This window comes from Macaca mulatta, chromosome 1 (assembly GCF_049350105.2).
Source record: "Macaca mulatta isolate MMU2019108-1 chromosome 1, T2T-MMU8v2.0, whole genome shotgun sequence".
In the NCBI taxonomy this organism is placed as follows: Eukaryota; Metazoa; Chordata; class Mammalia; order Primates; family Cercopithecidae; genus Macaca; species Macaca mulatta.
The window spans coordinates 230,342,385-230,358,835 of NC_133406.1; the positions used below are offsets into that span (position 1 = coordinate 230,342,385).

Below are 16,451 nucleotides of genomic sequence, written 5' to 3' on the forward strand. Positions count from 1 at the left end.
CCAAATCAAAGCATGAGCACAAGTTCTACAAAAACAGCCCTCTATGCAAACCTCCAAGGGTGGAATCCTTGTTTGACTTACGTAAGAGGGTGTGTAAAGCAACATACCAGTAAGGGCAGATTTGAAAATCCCAGCTCTGACACTCACTCGCTACATAATTCTTATAGCTGAACTCACATTGAACTCAAATGACCTCAATATATTTTAGGTAGAAAGAGTACTTTTTTTTTTTTTTTTTTTTTTTTTGAGATGTGGTCTTGCCCTGTTGCCTGGGCTAGTCTGCAACTCCTGGGTTCAGAGGAGTTTACATGAAATGATGCCTTTCATTTACAGGTACATGCCACTATGCCCAGCTCCTTTTTTCTTTTTTTTTGAGACAGGGTCTTGCTCTGTTACTCAGGCGCCAGTGGCACCATCATGGCTCACTGCAGCCTCAAACTCCTGGGCTCTAGGAATCCTCTCCTCTCAGCTTCCTGAGTAGCTGAGGCTACAGGTGTGTACCACCATGCCCAGTTAGTTCTCTATTTTTTGTAGAAATGGGGGCTCACTAAGTTGCCCAGGCTGGTTTTCACTCTGGCTTCAAGTGATCCTCCTGCCACAGCCTCTCACAGTGCTGGGATTACAGGTGTAAGCCACCATGCCTGCCCCCCAACTTTTTTTTTTTTTTAAGAAACAGGTTCTTCTTGCTTTGTTGCCCATGCTGGCCTTGAACTCCTGGACTCAAGCAATCCTTCCACGTCAGCTTCCAGACTAGCAGAAGGAGCAATTCTGAAAAAGCCCAGAGGCTATATATTCTCACGTCAGAGGAGTATGCTTGTGATATGCTCAGAATAGCTAAAATGGTCTGTGCAGGGACAAGGAGTTCCTAAGGGAAAGTGGAATATCTCCCCATCCAACCACAAGTGGAATAACAAGAACCAGATAGAAAAGCAGCGCACCAGGCCGGCGCGGTGGCTCATGCCTATAATCTCAGCATTTTGGGAGGCCGAGGCGGGCGGATGGATCACGAGGTCAGGAGATCAAGACCATCCTGGCTAACACGGTGAAACCCCATCTCTACTAAAAAATACAAAAAATTAGCCGGGCCTGGTGGTGGGCGCCTGTAGTCCCAGCTACTCGGGAGGCTGAGGCAGGAGAATGGCGTGAACCCGGGAGGCGGAGCTTGCAGTGAGCTGAGATGGCGCCACTGCACTCCAGTCTGGGCGACAGAGTGAGACTCCGTCTCAAAAAAGAAAAGAAAAGCAGTACACCAGACTCGTGCACACTTCCATGGGTCACCTGACTTCCCAAAACTATCAGCTTTGCAAGAGACATGGGGATTTACGAAGCGCACAACCCTAGTGAGGACTCAATCCTACATGCTTCTGGGTGAGGTCTAGTTGAGGGTACAACCAGCATAATAAGCGCTGATTCGGGGATGATCTCCCAGTTTAAACTGCAAGTCCAGTTTCAGGAAGACGTGGCCTGACATAAGCCCTAGAGCGGACATTAACTTTTTTTTTTTTTTTTTTCTGGGGGCGGGGGGCAGAGTCTCACTCTGTAGCCCAGGCTGGAGTGCAATGGCCTGATCCTGGCTCACAGCAACCTCCACCTCCTGGATGCAAGTGATTCTCCAGCCTCAGCCTCCCGAGTAACTGGGATTATAGGAACCCACCACCACACCCAGCTAATTTTTGTATTTTTAGTAGAGACAGGGTTTCACCATGTTGGCCAGGCTGGTTTTGAACTCCTGACCTCAAGTGATCCACCTGACTCGGCCTCCCAAAGTGCTGGGATTATAGGTGTGAGCCACCGCGCCCAGCTAGACATTAACTTTTAAGACTGAAGAGTCCTAGCAATCCAGAGACTTGCAGTGTTCCTGTAGCTGAGCTGTCTGCAGCACTGCGGATCAGCCAGGGTGATCAGTTGGATCTAGGATCTACCTCTATGCTGTGCACTGGCCCCTAGTCCCTCAGGCCCACTCCACAACTCTCTCTGCCCTACTGTCTTCCCCACTGCCACATTTTCTCTCCCAGTTCATTTATTCCAGTTAGCACATGCACAAGCTATGCTATTTCCCTTCTTTAAAGCAAAACCCTCTCCTTTACCCCATATCCCCTTCCAGTTACTCCATTTGTCTTCTCCCTTTTACAGAAAAGTCTCTGAAAGAATTGTTTGTGGCCGGGCGCGGTGGCTCACGCCTGTAATCCCAGCACTTTGAGAGGCCGAGGTGGGCGGATCACCTGAGGTCGGGAGTTCGAGACCAGCCTGACCAACATGGAGAAACCCCATCTCTACTAAAAATACAAAAATCAGCTGGGTGTGGTGGCACATGCCTGTAATCCCAGCTACTTGGGAGGCTTAGGCGGGAGAATCGTTTGAACTCGGGGTTGGGGGGGCGGAGGTTGCAGTGAACAGAGATCGCGCCATTGCACTCCCCGGGCAAAAAGATAGAAAATCAGTCTCAAAAAAAAAAAAAAAAAAAAAAGGAATTGTTTGTACTGTTTCACCTTCCTCTCCTCCCACTTCCCCTAGAACCTACTCCAATTAGGCACCACTCAAACAAATGCTCTGCTCACCAATGACCTTGCTAGTGTAGAAGTACTCCTGATGCCTCCCTCCATGGGAAGTGAGCCCCATTACTGGAACGTTCCTGTGAGTCTGGAAGGAGGCGTTAGGTATAGACTGCCCAGCCACTTCCTCCCTCTCAGAACCTCGGCTGCCTTCAGGGGACATATGCACCGCGTTCCTCTTAACTTCTGCTACTCAAAGAGTGATCCCCACGATGGCAATACTGACATCACTTGGAAGCTTATTGGAAGAACAGAATCTCAGGCTCCGCCCAAGCCCTACTCAGTCAGAACCTGCATTTTAGTACGATCCCCAGGTGATTCTGGTGCACAATAAAGTTCAAGAAGTACTACTCTAAACTGCCTCATTCTCAGGTTCAGTCTTACAAAATAAATCCAGGCCGGGCGCGGTGGCTCACGCCTGTAATCCCAGCACTTTGGGAGACTGAGGCGGGCAGATCACGAGGTCAGGAAATCAAGACCATCCTGGCTAACACAGTGAAACCCCATCTCTACTAAAAATACAAAAAAAACAAAACAAAAATTAGCAGGGCGTGGTGGAGGGCACCTGTAGTCCCAGCTACTGGGGAGGCTGAGGCAGGAGAATGGCGTGAACCCGGGAGGCAGAGCATGCAGTGGGCCGAGATCGTGCCACTGCACTCCAGCCTGGGCGACAGAGCGAGACTCCATCTCAAAAAAAAAAAAAAAGAAAAGGAAACAAATCCATTGTTCCCAATCCCAGATGTAACCACATTTTCTAACAGGGGTGGTATTTTGGTCTTCCATCTCCCATCTGTCTTATTTTTTCTCAATTGATTCTGAAATTGGGAAAAATCAGGGTATTCCCTGGTTCCCTCGGACTTCTTACACCTTTCAGTTGCCAAAACCTGTGGTCCCTGCTCAGTACTTACTGTAACCTAATGGTTGCCCTGGACAAAGTGACCACTTCCTCAGTCTTCCACACTCTCCCTCCATGGCCACTGCTTGTCCTCCTGGCAGGACTGCTCTCCCTGACCTCTATGTGTCGGAACGCACCAAGCTCCAAGATCTATCCTTGGTTTCTGTCAGCTACACACACTCTCCAAGTCTCCTTCCCTGCCTGAGCCTCGATCTGCTGTCTTCATCCTGACAACTCCCAAATGTGTGTTTCCGGCCCCAACCACTCCCCTTGAATCCCGCTAGTCCAGCCAGCTGTTTTGTTGACTACACACTTGGGTGCATGTGTTGGCATCTGAAAGTGAAAATGACTCAAATCAAATTATTTTTATGTATTTTGAGACGGAGTTTCGCTCTTTGCTGCCCAGGCTGCAGTGCAGTGGCATGACCTCAGCTCACTGCAACCTCCGCCTCCTGGGTCCAGGTGGTTCTCCTGTTTCAGCCTCGCAAATAGCTGGGATTACAGGCACCCGCCACCACGCTCGACTAATTTTGTATTTTTTGTGGAGACAGGGTTTCACCATGTTGGCCAGGCTGGTCTTGAATCCCTGACCTCAGGTGGTCTGCCCGCCTCGGCCTCCCAAAATGCTATTTTTTTTTTTTTTTAACAGGGTTTCACTCTGTTGACCAGGCTGCAGTGCAGTGGCAAGATCACAGCTCACTGTAGCTTCCAACTCCTGGGCTCAAGCGATCCTTCTGCCTCAGCCTCCTGGGTATCTGGGACTAGTGGCGTGCACCATCATGCCCAGCTAATTTTTAATTGTTTGTAGAGATGGGGTCTCGCTACGTTGCCCAGGCTGGTCTCGAAGTCTTGGCCTCCCAACGTGCTAGGATTACAGGCATACTATTCTCAGCTTTTGTTCTATCAATTGTCTTCACCTTAGGAAACTGCAATGCTGTTCCTTTCACTCAGGCACTTACCCTTTTAGTTACTTTCTTTCCAACTCTGCATGAAGTCTCTCAGAGAACTGTTAGTTCTAACTTCAAAATGTACCCTGAATCTGCCCCATTTCATCCTACCTATACTGCTACTACCTTAGTCTAAGCCACCGTCTCCTCCCCTGGAATGTTGGGGTAACAATCTTATTTTGTCCCTTTTTTCTACTTGTCCCTGCCTGAGTACAGACTGTTTTCCACTCAGCAGTCAGAATGGTCTTTTAAAAATGTAAATAAACCCCTGTGACTTCTCTGCTCCAAAGCCTTCAATGGCTTCCCATTCACTCTAATGATAAATTCCAAGTCCTCACCTCAGCCCTAAATACCCTGGTCCCTGGCTACTTTCTGATGTCTTCTATTGTGCTCCCAGTCCCTGACTCCATACCAGTGACCTTGCTATTTCTGGAACCTACTGAGGACACTGCTGCCTCAAGGGATTCATTTCTCTACTTGGAGACCTCTTTGCCCAGGGGTTTGCATGGTTTACCTTATCCTTTAATTCCAGAGTCTGCTCCAATGTGATCTCCTGAGAGGCCTTCCCTGACTGTGCCATCTAAACACATCCCTCCTTCCCATCCCTCTTTCATCCTTTTATTTAGCTGCTTTCCTCCAAAATACTTACGACTGATGTTGTTAATTTGTTTAAACAATGTCTTCCCCACTGGAATGGGAGGGCACAAGTGCGTGGGCTTGTTTTGTTTGCTGCTGAATTACTGCACCCAGCAGCACACCAGGCACAGGGTGGGTACTCAAAATATTTGTTGGAACAAATCATTGCTTTTAACCTGAGGGCTGCTCCTCCCTCCCTTCTTCTGTTTCTCCCCAAACACCCAGGACAGCGGCCCCTGCTCATGCTCTGCTCATGATGAGGGCTTGTTAAATTAAATTGACATGTTGGAATTTTCAAATCCTCATTTACCCTTCCCCATCCCAAAAAAACAACATGGCCAGGTGCAGTGTAATCACACCTATAATCCCAGCACTTTGGGAGACCGAGGTGGGCGGATCATCTGAGGTCAGGAGGTGGAGACCAGTCTGGCCAACATGCTGAAACCCCGTCTCTACTAAAAATATTTTTTAAAAAATTAGCCAGGTGTGGTAGCAGCCGCCTGTAATTGCAACTACTTGGGAGGCTGAGGAAAGAGAATTGCTTGAACTGGGGAGGCAGAGGTTGCAGTGAGCTGAGATTGTGCCATTGTACACCAGCCTGGGCAACAAGAGTGAAACTCCGTCTCAAAAAAATAATAGGCAGGGCATGGTGGTTCACGCCTGTAATCCTAGCACTTTGGGAGGCCGAGGCGGGTGGATCACGAGGTCAGGAGTTTGTGACCAGCCTGGCCAACATGCTGAAACCCTTCTCTACTAAAAATAAAATCAGCTAGGATGTGGTGGTGGGCGCCTGTAATCCCAGCTACTTGGGAGGCTGAGGCAGGGAGAATTGCTTGAACCCGGGAGGTGGAAAGTTGCAGTGAGCTGACATTACGCCACTGCACTCCAGCCTGGACGACAGAGTGAGACTCTATCTCAAAAAAAATAAAAATAAATAAATAATAATAAAAATAAAAATACAAAAATTAGCCAGGCGTGGTGGCGCACGCCTGTAATCCCAGCTACTCAGGAGGCTTAGGCAGGACAATCGCTTGAACCCAGGAGGCAGAGGTTGCAGTGAGCGGAGATCATGCCACTGCATTCCAGCCTTGGTGACAGAGCAAGACTCTGTCTCAAAAAAAAAAAAAAAAAAAAGCCAACACAACACTACAGAATTATTGGAAGGCATACAAGGAGGCTTCAGGAGAAAAACGACAAATCTTCCAGCCAAAACAACCACTTACATCTTTGGGAGAAAAGTACTTTCAAAGAAACAGCACCATATTAGCTTTCTTGTTTATATAAAAACCACCACTTTGAATATCAGAAAGGAACACTTAAGTGATGATATCATGACTTCTGTCTTAGAAAGGTATTATCTTTGCAAGTCAAGAAAAGAAATCTTTGTGTAATTACCTTTCAAGGGGTGCAAGAATAAATGCACATCGAGAGCCTTCGGATGCACTGGCTGTACCTTTATTATTTTTACCTCGTTCACTAATAGTTCCGTGATGCAAGGTTACCATACAGAGTTAGATAATGTCTGCATTGCACATCTAAGGCTATACAGCAAAAGAATCAGAATTAGTACAAATACAAGAACTATATTTACAGTCTGTATACTCAAGCTCCAAACATCAGATAATATTTACAAAATAAAACATGAAAATGAAAATCCAAAATTAATAATGTACATTGTTGCTAATGTGCTCAACTCCTTCACTGGGGAGAGATCAGTTTGCAAAGTCTTGGTTCAAAAAGGCCACTTATGCATTATGGGTTTTGTTGTCATGTGTGAGGATGGTGACAAGAGACTTGCAATCTCAACAGACAAGTACTTTAGAGCCACAAAGTCTAAGACGATGCCTTAAATACAAGAAGGCTGGTGGACTCCTCAGGTGAACTGATGCCAGAATACGCAGAATGAAAAAAAAAAGAACTCGAAGACATGAAGAACAACACACAACAGCCAGGGTTTGGCAAGAGACCAACCTCAGCTCAGACTTTCCATCCAAGCACAGCCGTTTGGCTGTGAGCTTTTTACATGAATTTTATAGCAACTCTGATTTCTTCCTTTAAATGATTGGAGGCTTTTTAAAGATCCTATGGGGCTCAAATACTAACTTCATAAATGGCCTTTTGAACAATAGCAGCAAATAATCTCTCAGCTGATATTTCAATTTACTAAGGAAGCACAAATTAAAACATTCCTCCTACACAGTCATGGTCTGGCCACACACCAGGGTGAATCACTGGCCCTGGTGAACAACTGTAGTGCACACAAGTTAGAGTCCTATGTAAACACATCCAGCAAACCTTCTGGGAGCAGCAGCAAAATCAATCTTTTCTTTTGAGACAGAGTCCTGCTTTGTCACCTGGGCTGGAGTGCAATGGTGCAATCTCAACTCACTGCAGCCTCCACCTCCCAGGTTCAAGCGATTCTCCTGGCTCAGCCTCCCGAGTAACTGGGATTACAGGCACACGCCACCACGCCCGGCTACTTTTTGTATTTTTAGTAGAGACGGGATTTCACCATGTTGGCCAGGCTGGTCTCGAACTCCTGACCTCAGGTGATCCACCTGCCTTGGCCTCCCAAAGTGCTGGGATTACAGGCGTGAGCCACCACACCCGGCTGAATTTTTTCTTTTTAAGGGGCAGGTTAACAATCACATTTTAAAAGGGAACCAAAAGAAAAACTGAAAGACCCAAGTGAAACAAGCCCTGATACTGTCCCTTGGAACCCGAGCGGGACACAGCATGAGGGAAATGCGGAAAGAGTAGCGATGAGTGTGCACAATGGAGGATCTCTTCTCTCCAATCTACTGTGCAAGTAAGTATAGCTGGATAAATATACATAGACCTGACAAAATTAAATATCCCTGTAAATTAGACAATAAGCAGCAGGCAACAAAGTCTTTGCTTTGGAATATGTGCCAGGCAAAGTCATCTTGTTTTTAGATCCCAAGAGACAGTTCACAATGACTTAGTTCCTTCATCTGAAATGAGCTGAAAAATCCACAAAAACTAGAAGCAGTTATCTGAAGTCTATATGACTGAAGGGAAAAAAAACATATAATAGTGGTTTTTTAGTTGGGAAACTCACTCCATTGCCCCTTGCGGTCAGCACGTTTAACAACGAGCTGGGGCTCAGGTGCCCGGCCACTGCCACAGGCAGCCCTTGCCTGTGCTCCTGACTAGTGCATGGGCTGGCCGACCCTGCACAGTCCTGGCCTGAGCGCTGACTGACTCCCAGGAGGGGACACAGACACAGACGGTCTGAGCATTGATTTGGGGCTGGTAGTGAGGCCATATTTTGCTTTAACGGGAGAAAGGAGGATGAGAGAGAGAGGAGGAGGTGATTAGTTTTAACTAGCACTCATTTCTTTGAATTTGCCTAAGAATTCTCTTTCCTGCCTTTTACATTTTTTGCTTATTTAAAGGCGTTCTTTAAGAAAATAAATAAATAAATAAAGGTGGTTTCCTTAAGGGCTGGGTTTTTTAACTTTTCCGCCACAACAGCAACAACTAGAGCCTCATAAACCGTTCCTGCCACAAATCTTCTCTCAGAGCTTCAGAGTGGGGATGGTTCTGTCGGGCAAAGGAGCACCCACCCTGGACGTGCTGGGGGCCAGCAGAGGCTGTCTGCACCTGCCAGCCGCAGCAGGGGCTCCCCAGAGGGTGGAGAGCATGCAGAACATGACCACTCTGCTCCTTCTGGCTCCCTAAGAGGCCTTCTTATCCGGGCTCGCTATGAACAGACAGTCCAGTTTGGCCTGTTCTAATGTCTGATACTTCCAAAGCAAAGACTTACCAAACCAGTTTTGTATGAGTTGGAAGAAAAACCGAAGTCATTTCAGTGTATCACATAATTTCAAACTCTCAGGCTTCCCACCGTCCTGTGTCACAGACATGGATCCTCTGTCACACTTTGTAACAGCAGCATCAATGACTTAATTTTAAAAGTGACCTTCAAATTCCATCTTCATTTCCCTGAAATTAGATTTGATTCCAGTCCAGGCAGCCATCTCTAAGCACCAACAGATCCTGCTGGTTTGAATAGAACCAGAAGGGCATATTGTGTCCATCAGACAATGAAACTTCTAACTACGTTAAAAAATCTCACATACCACTTAGGAAACAAATAACATCAGAGTTAGTGACCTATGTTTTAACGGGAGGAAGAAAATTTTTAAAAAAATCCACCATAGAGTTTCTGCTGGTCACTTTTCAGGTATAGACACAGCCTGTGATTCTATCCTCTCCTTTCTCTCTCCGTGATTCACTTTTCCTCCTCTTCACAATGCAGTGATAAGGATCGAAGCTGGGAGACCTGTTCTTCAGAGATGAGCCCAACCAGGAAGTGAGAAACAAAGGTGTGGACGATGACACAAGTCTCCCTAGCAACAACTCTGCAGAGGCGTGCGAGGCCCTGGCCTTTGCTGCATGAAGCGGGAGGTCATCCGGCTACCTATCGCCTGAGAGTCAGCAACCTCAAGGCCGAGGACCTCACCAAGTAGGAGCGAGCAGATACTTTCCTGAATGCCTGAGCGATGGTGAAACAGAGAGGTCTGAGCAAGGGAAGTAAAGGATGGTGTAAAACAATCCCAAGACAACTGGCAAAGCAACGGAAGTCTCTGGAGGCTTTCCTTTTCCCCTCTTATCCGGGAAAACAACGGAAGTCTCTGGAGGCTTTCCTTTTCCCTCTTATCCGGGAAAACTTACTGGCAGCTGAAAGAGACAGACTTATCTTCTCTGATGGTCTCAGAAGCCAGATGACCTGGTCTGTCAGAAGGAAAGAAGACTCTGTCCACAGTGAGCATCCTCCGTTCTCCCTGGCAGTTTCCACACCACATGGAGAGGAGCAGGGAATACGCAACAAACGCTGGGGCCCAGGCTCCCTGGACGCTCTTCTGTGTCCCTAGGCATATTGTGTTTTGTTGGGAGTAGTGGTCGTGGTTAGTTTTAATCCTGGGATCCAGAAAGCAAAGCCTGCCACATTTGCTTATTTATGAGTATAGAGAGCATCACTGAAAGCATTTTCAACTTGACAAGCATCAATGAAAATGACTGCTGGATTCAGAGGGAGACTTCCAAGTGTATGCCTGAAAGCTACATTTCTTTGATCAAAGGGAGCTTTAACAATCACAAGGTCACTAAAGCATAATCTTTTTTTTTTTTTTTTTTTTTTTGAGATGGAGTCTTGTTCTGTCACTCAGGCTGGAGTGCAGTGGTGCGATCTTGGCTCACTGCAACCTCTGCCTCCTGGGTTCAAGCAATTCTCCTGCCTCAGGCTCCCAAGTAGCTGGAATTACAGGAGTGTGCCACCATGCTGACTAATTTTGTATTTTTAGTAAAGACGGGGTATCACCATATTGGCCAGGCTGGTCGTGAACTCCTGACCTCGTGATCCGCCCGCCTTGGGCTCCCAAAGTGCTTGGATTACAGGCGTGAGCCACTGTGCCCAGCCTACCCAGCATTATCTTAATCATAACAGTGACCATCAAGTTTATCACCAGAAAGTGAAACACTCCCGCATTGTGGAACATTTATGTATGACATGGCACTAATTCCAACTGTACCACCACCATCACTAATGCCAAAATCAGAACTGAGACACTCCTAGAAAAGAGCTTCCCTCCCAGCAGAGAAAAAACAGTGGGCAGGAATCCTGCTGTGAGGAGCTACAAGCATCCCACCACCTGCTGCCCTCATGGCCCACAGCCAAACCCTGGGGTCCCCTGAAGTCTACCCGAAGCATCCTTGGCATTTCCCTTCACACGAGGTCAAGAGCAGCCACTGTCCCAGGCCCACTGAAAAAGCCTCTCTTCTCCTCTCTACCAGTAAATAAAAATTCCATAATTATGCTCTACAAAGCCCCAACTTTGACTCAGAATACAACTGTTCCAGTTCTATGCTCACCACTACCTTTTCCCCGAATGGAAATGCAGGGATTAGCCTTGGCAAAAAGAGACAGAGGGGGAAAAAACGACTGTTTTTTTCCTCTCAGGTTCTAAAAAGGCCAGATGTCTCCTCCCTTAGTCTCTAAGCCACCCAAGAAAAATTAAAGTGATATCACAAACAGAGAAAAGGAGAAAAAAGTATCATGTTGTCTTCAAAAACAGACAAAGGTGTCTGGTGACAGCAGCACAGACATCAGAGGTGGTCATGATGGGGACCTATCATACAAAAGGAAGCCAAAGTACACCCACAATTATTTGGAGATTCACCAGATCCCCTCAGCGCTTTTGTGTTTGTGTGTGTGTGTTTGTGTGTATTTAAAAACATTTTTTCCTTTTGTTAGGCCACATGCTACTAACAAGATTCTCAGCACAGGAAAAAAGAAAAGAGTACAGAGCAATGGAGATGGGGACGGGAGAGCTGGAAAAGTGCTGGACAAGGAGGGAGAAGTAGTTAAGCCACAGGATTACATACAAGAGTCACCGTCAAGAATCACAAAGAGAAATGAGAGGTAACGTTTTATCTCTCGAAGGTGAGTGAGGGCACTCGGCAGAGTCACTTAGTATTTCGGCTGGCTCGGGCATCTGCGGGAAAGCTTTGACCTATGGGGGACAAACGGGGAGGTAGGATTAGAAGTCTGGGTACAAGTGTTGGCCCCTCACAGTCCTCTCCCTCTGAGGCTCCCTCCTGGAGCATCTTCCTATTTGGCACCGCAGGCCTAGGCCCCATATGCAGACCTCTTGAGAACAAAAAGACAAAGAAGAAAAATAATTGGTGCACATGTGTCACCAGAGTCTCCCTGGTGGTTCAGAACATGACGATGTCTTACAAGATGCAGAGGCCTCATTACCACCCCACAACCAATTTACACACCTGTCTTTCTTCTCTTTTAAATTTATTTTGAAAAATACTTCCTTTCAAGTCAGACATGGTGGCTCACGCCTGTAATCCCAGCACTTTGGGAGGCCAAGGAGGGCGGATCACCTGAGGTCAGGAGTTCAAGACCAGCCTGGCCAACATGGTGAAACCCCGTCTCTACTAAAAATACAAAAAAAATTAGCTGGATGTGGTGGTGGCGGGCACCTGTAATCCCAGCTACTCGGGAGGCTGAGGCAGGAGAATGGCTTGAACCTGGGAGGTGGAGGTTGTGGTGAGCCAATATAGTGCCATTGCACTCCAGCCTGGGCCACACAAGAGCGAAACTCCATCTCGAAAAAGAAAAAAAAAAGAAAAATACTTCCTTTTCTATTTATCTTGATATTCCTGAAGCCAAAAGCCAAAGAGAGAAAGAAAACACAGAACAACTTCTAGACTGGGTGCATTGGCTCACGCCGATAATCCCAGCACTTTGGGAGGCCAAGTTGGGTGGATCATTTGAGGTCAGGAGTTCGATACCAGCCTGGCCATTGTGGTAAAACCCCATCTCTACAAAAAATATAAAAATTAGCCAGGCATGGTGGCGCGTGCCTGTAGTCTCTGCTACTGGGGAGGCTGAGTCAGAAGAATTGCTTGAACAAGGGGCAGAGGTTGCAGTAAGCCACTGCACTTCAGCGAGATAGAGTGAGACTCCGTCTCAAAAAAAAAAAAACCAACAAAAACAACAACAAAAACAACTTCTTACCGTATTGTGCCAGCGAGAAGCGGGTTGAAGGCATACAACCAGTCGTTCATGTCTTTGTCATTCAGGGCCTGCAAAAGGACCCCACGGTGCTTTGTGCAGACAGCAAAGGTGTTTGGTGTCTGAAAGAAAAATGCAGGTAGACAAGAAAGTTACTACAAAGACAGCGATGGGGACCCTTGCCATATTCCCAAGGCATATAGCACTTCACAAAGGAAGTTCAAGACCAGAGAGAAAGGGGAAATTTCACACCACAAAACAGAGAGTGCAGAACTCAAAAGGGAAGGAAGGGCACATGTGGCGATAAGAAACCAAGACAGGGCAGGACGGACCTTCACCATGGCCTGCTGGTCCTCACTGTACTCCACCTGTGCTGTGGACAGGTTAATGATTCCACGCTCCACAGGGTCTTTGTCACTGTTATAGATGAAGACGTAAGGCCGACGGACAACAACAAAATGTTTAGCCCAGTTACTGTAAAGTGGCTCCTTGAAATGAAGGTATCCTTTCTTAGAGACCACTGAGCTAAAAAGGACAATATGACATAAAGTTAGTTTCTCACAAAAAGAAAATAATCATGTGCTGAGGACCATCAAAATATGCCACACCTAGGCCAAGATTCAACAAAACAGTCAAATGACCTCTTTGGCCTAGAATCCTATCTGCCAAAGTAATGCAGCAAAAGAGAGAAACCATGCCATGGCAACCTGCTGCACCAGGGTGCAGATGCATCATGAGACCCAACTGGAGAAACCCGGGCCAGCCCTCTCACCCCAGACTCAACCTGCATTAGACTACAGTACAGACCTCACACAGAAGAGCTGTCCAGTCAATTCTTCCTGTGGATGTGTTTTTTATAGACGGAATTCCTGCTTAATATAGTACTCACCCTGGTCTAATTTCTTCAATATCTGGAACAAGATTGAGAAATTCGTTTTTTCCTGCTCGGGCCAAATAGGGCGTTTCCACAGCTGGGACAATCTGAAACTGTTCAAATTCTGGGCAGGGACTAGAGGCCCGGGAATTGGCTTCTGGGGTCCTTTAAAAGAGATTAGAAAGAAAAGGGTAACAACAGTATCAGTTACGATCAAGGCACACTGAGTAGTGTCTCACTGGGAGGAATACAGTGCCCCTCCCTAAACCCCAGCTACAAACTTGAGTTTCAGAGATCTCAGCTGAGGAGACGAGCTGGCTTCAGAAAGTTAACTCTGAATTCAACTGGTATCCTTCTGAAGTTATGAAAGGAAACTGATCATTGATGACCACTGGGTCACACAGTCTATCTGCCTATATTAAAGCCGTCTGAACACATTATCTGGAATATGAACTCTATTCCTTTATATGTTTCTTTTTAGTCTCATGGCCACACCAAAAGTGATGTTTCTCAAAGTGTGCTCCCAGCCAGCAGCATCAGCTTCACCTGGAAAACTGTTCAAAAACTCAAATTCTTAGACTCCAAGCCAGACCTACGGAATGAGAAACTCTGGGTGGGGTTGAGCCATGGGGGCTTCAACAAGCCTCCCAGGGGATGATGAGGTACACTGAAGTCTCAGAGGGCTACTGCCTTAGAAAATGGAAGAGAAAGCAAACAAATGGGAAGACCATGGGTTCCTGAATGGTCATGCAGAGTAGACCTGCACCACTGACCTGGACCTGGACCAGCCCTCATGACTACTGTGTGATAAATAAATTCCTATACTCTGTATTGTTAGGTATCTTTGTACAGCAATGTAGCATTGTATCGCACTAATTCTAAAAAGCCCATTTTAACATTTTTTTATACTTTATTCTTTTTTTTTTTTTTTTTAAATCGAGTTGGCCTGGTGCAGTGGCTCACGCCTGTAATCCCAGCACTTTGGGAGGCCGAGGTGGGTGGATCACCTGAGGTCAGGAGTTTGAGACCAGCCTGACCAACATGGCGAAACCCCGTCTCTACTAAAAATACAAAAATTAGCTGGGCATGGTGGCGGGCGCCTGTAATCCTAGCTACCCAGGAGGCTGAGGCACCAGAATTGCTCGAACCCGGGAGGTGGAGGTTGCAGTGAGCTGAGATCGCGCCACTGCACTCCAGTCTGGGCGACGGAGGAAGACTCCCTCTCAAAAAAAAAAAAAAAAAAAGAAATAGAGTCTCACTCTGTCACCCAAGCTGGCATGCAGTGGTGCAATCTCGGCTCACTGCAACCTCTGCCTCCCAATCTTCCTGCCTCAGCCTCCCTAGTAGCTGGGATTACAGGTACATGCCCCTATGCCTGGAGGCTCACTGCAGCCTCAACCTCCCAGGCTCAAGCAATCCTCCCACCTCAGCCTCCTGAGTAGCTGGAACCACAGGTGCATGCCATCATGCCTAACTATTTTATTTATTTTTTGTAGAGATGAGGGTCTCCCTGTGTTGCCCAGGCTGATCTCAAACTTGTGGGCTGAAGCAATCCTCCCACCTCAGCTCTCCAAAGTGCTGAGATTACAGGTATAAGCCATTGCACTCAGCCACCATTTATTAAATTGGGATTCATCTTATAATTGATGGCATGCTGAAGTTAGTTGTCAGTGCTTTTTCTTCTTAGTGACATAGAATAGTCCCTACAGTCTGTGGCATCCTAAATTTAATGAAATTACCTGGTTGTGTTATTTTCTCCAGTCACCTTTGCCTAGGTCAGTGTTGGTACAATAAGATAGACAGGTGGATAACCAGATGAGAATAATTGATGGAGATGCACAAGAGTGAGGGTGTGTTGCAAAGAACGGATTATGATGATGAATCATGGACTCTAGACTAAATTTGTCTTTTTCTTTCTCTTTTTTTTTAGGGACAGGGTCTTGCTCTGTCACCCAGGGTGGAATGCAGTCGTGCAATAATAAAACCTCACTGCAACCTTGAACTCCTGGATTCAAGCAATCCTCCCACTTCAGCCTCCCAAGTAGCTGGGACCACAGACACAGGCCACCACGCCTGACTATCTTATTTATTTTTTGTAGAGATGGCATATTGCTATGTTGCCAAGGTTGGTCTCGAACTCCCAGCCTCAAGCAATCCTCCTGCCTTGGCATCCCAAAGTGCTGGGAACCACCTCACCTGGCCTTGTCTTTATTTTTCTTACCTACATAATTTGCTGTGGAATCAAAATATTTTTTTCCAAAACAGTTTCAAAATATTTTTCCCAAGATAGGACTTCCTATGTCTGTTATTATGACTGGGGAGACAAGCAGGGGTAGGAATGGAGGACAAAACTAGCAGAAAGGGATGAAGAAGACAGTCATCATGAGTTGATGATGCAGAAGGTTAGTAAGCCAATATGTGAAGAGCTGCCAGTAGCTAGCACCTCTCCAGTCACCATGATAGCCAAAAAGGCTCCCACACATTTCCAAATGCTGCCTAGGGAGAAGGTGCTGCCTTCAGTCAAGAACCATTGAGCCAAAGGAAGGTTGACGTTTACCTTGGTTCTTAGATTGATTGACTTCTCTCAGTGAAATCTGGGTACTTACTTCTGATCCAAAGAGTTGCTCCTACAGTCTACCAGAGAGGGGCAGGTGGAAGAGGGGGTGAGGGTGGCACTGCTGAAACTGGACTCCGAGGGATCCCGTCCAATTGGAGAGATATCAGACAACTGAAAGCAAACCAAACACTACAAGTTACATTCAGCTGAAAAAAGCTGCCTCTACAATAACAATAGCAAGTTTCAACAACCAGAGCCTCACTTTGATACATCTTGTTTCAGAAAGTCATTTAAGAAAACAAGCCCATATGTACAATTATTATTTATCAATAAATAAATACATAGATAAAATTTTAAGAGACAAGGCCTTGCTCTGTTGCCCAGACTGGAGTGCAGTGGTGCAATCTCAGCTCACTGCAACCTCCACCTCCCGGG

The 16,451-nt window shown here is 46.6% G+C and overlaps 1 protein-coding gene and 1 long non-coding RNA gene across 18 annotated transcripts in view; one reads left to right on the forward strand and one right to left on the reverse strand.

The window, feature by feature from the left end:
* The first annotated feature begins 302 nt into the window (after window positions 1-302).
* LOC144336365 (uncharacterized) lies at window positions 303-6,164 on the forward strand. Its single transcript, XR_013408090.1, has 3 exons — window positions 303-1,695; window positions 4,097-5,831; window positions 6,032-6,164. It is a non-coding gene; the product is annotated as an uncharacterized LOC144336365 (long non-coding RNA).
* A 305-nt stretch (window positions 6,165-6,469) lies between these two features.
* The window catches only part of KIF1B (kinesin family member 1B), a 176,983-nt gene continuing 167,001 nt past the window's right edge, over window positions 6,470-16,451 (reverse strand). For all 17 annotated transcript variants that reach the window (XM_015150167.3, XM_015150026.3, XM_077974444.1 and 14 more), the window contains 5 exons: window positions 16,066-16,187; window positions 13,475-13,624; window positions 12,918-13,110; window positions 12,589-12,707; window positions 6,470-11,569 (listed from right to left, as the gene is read on the reverse strand). In XM_015150167.3, the coding sequence (XP_015005653.1) occupies window positions 11,527-11,569; window positions 12,589-12,707; window positions 12,918-13,110; window positions 13,475-13,624; window positions 16,066-16,187 (627 nt within the window). In that variant the 3' untranslated portion in view covers window positions 6,470-11,526. The remainder of the gene's footprint in view (window positions 11,570-12,588; window positions 12,708-12,917; window positions 13,111-13,474; window positions 13,625-16,065; window positions 16,188-16,451) is intronic.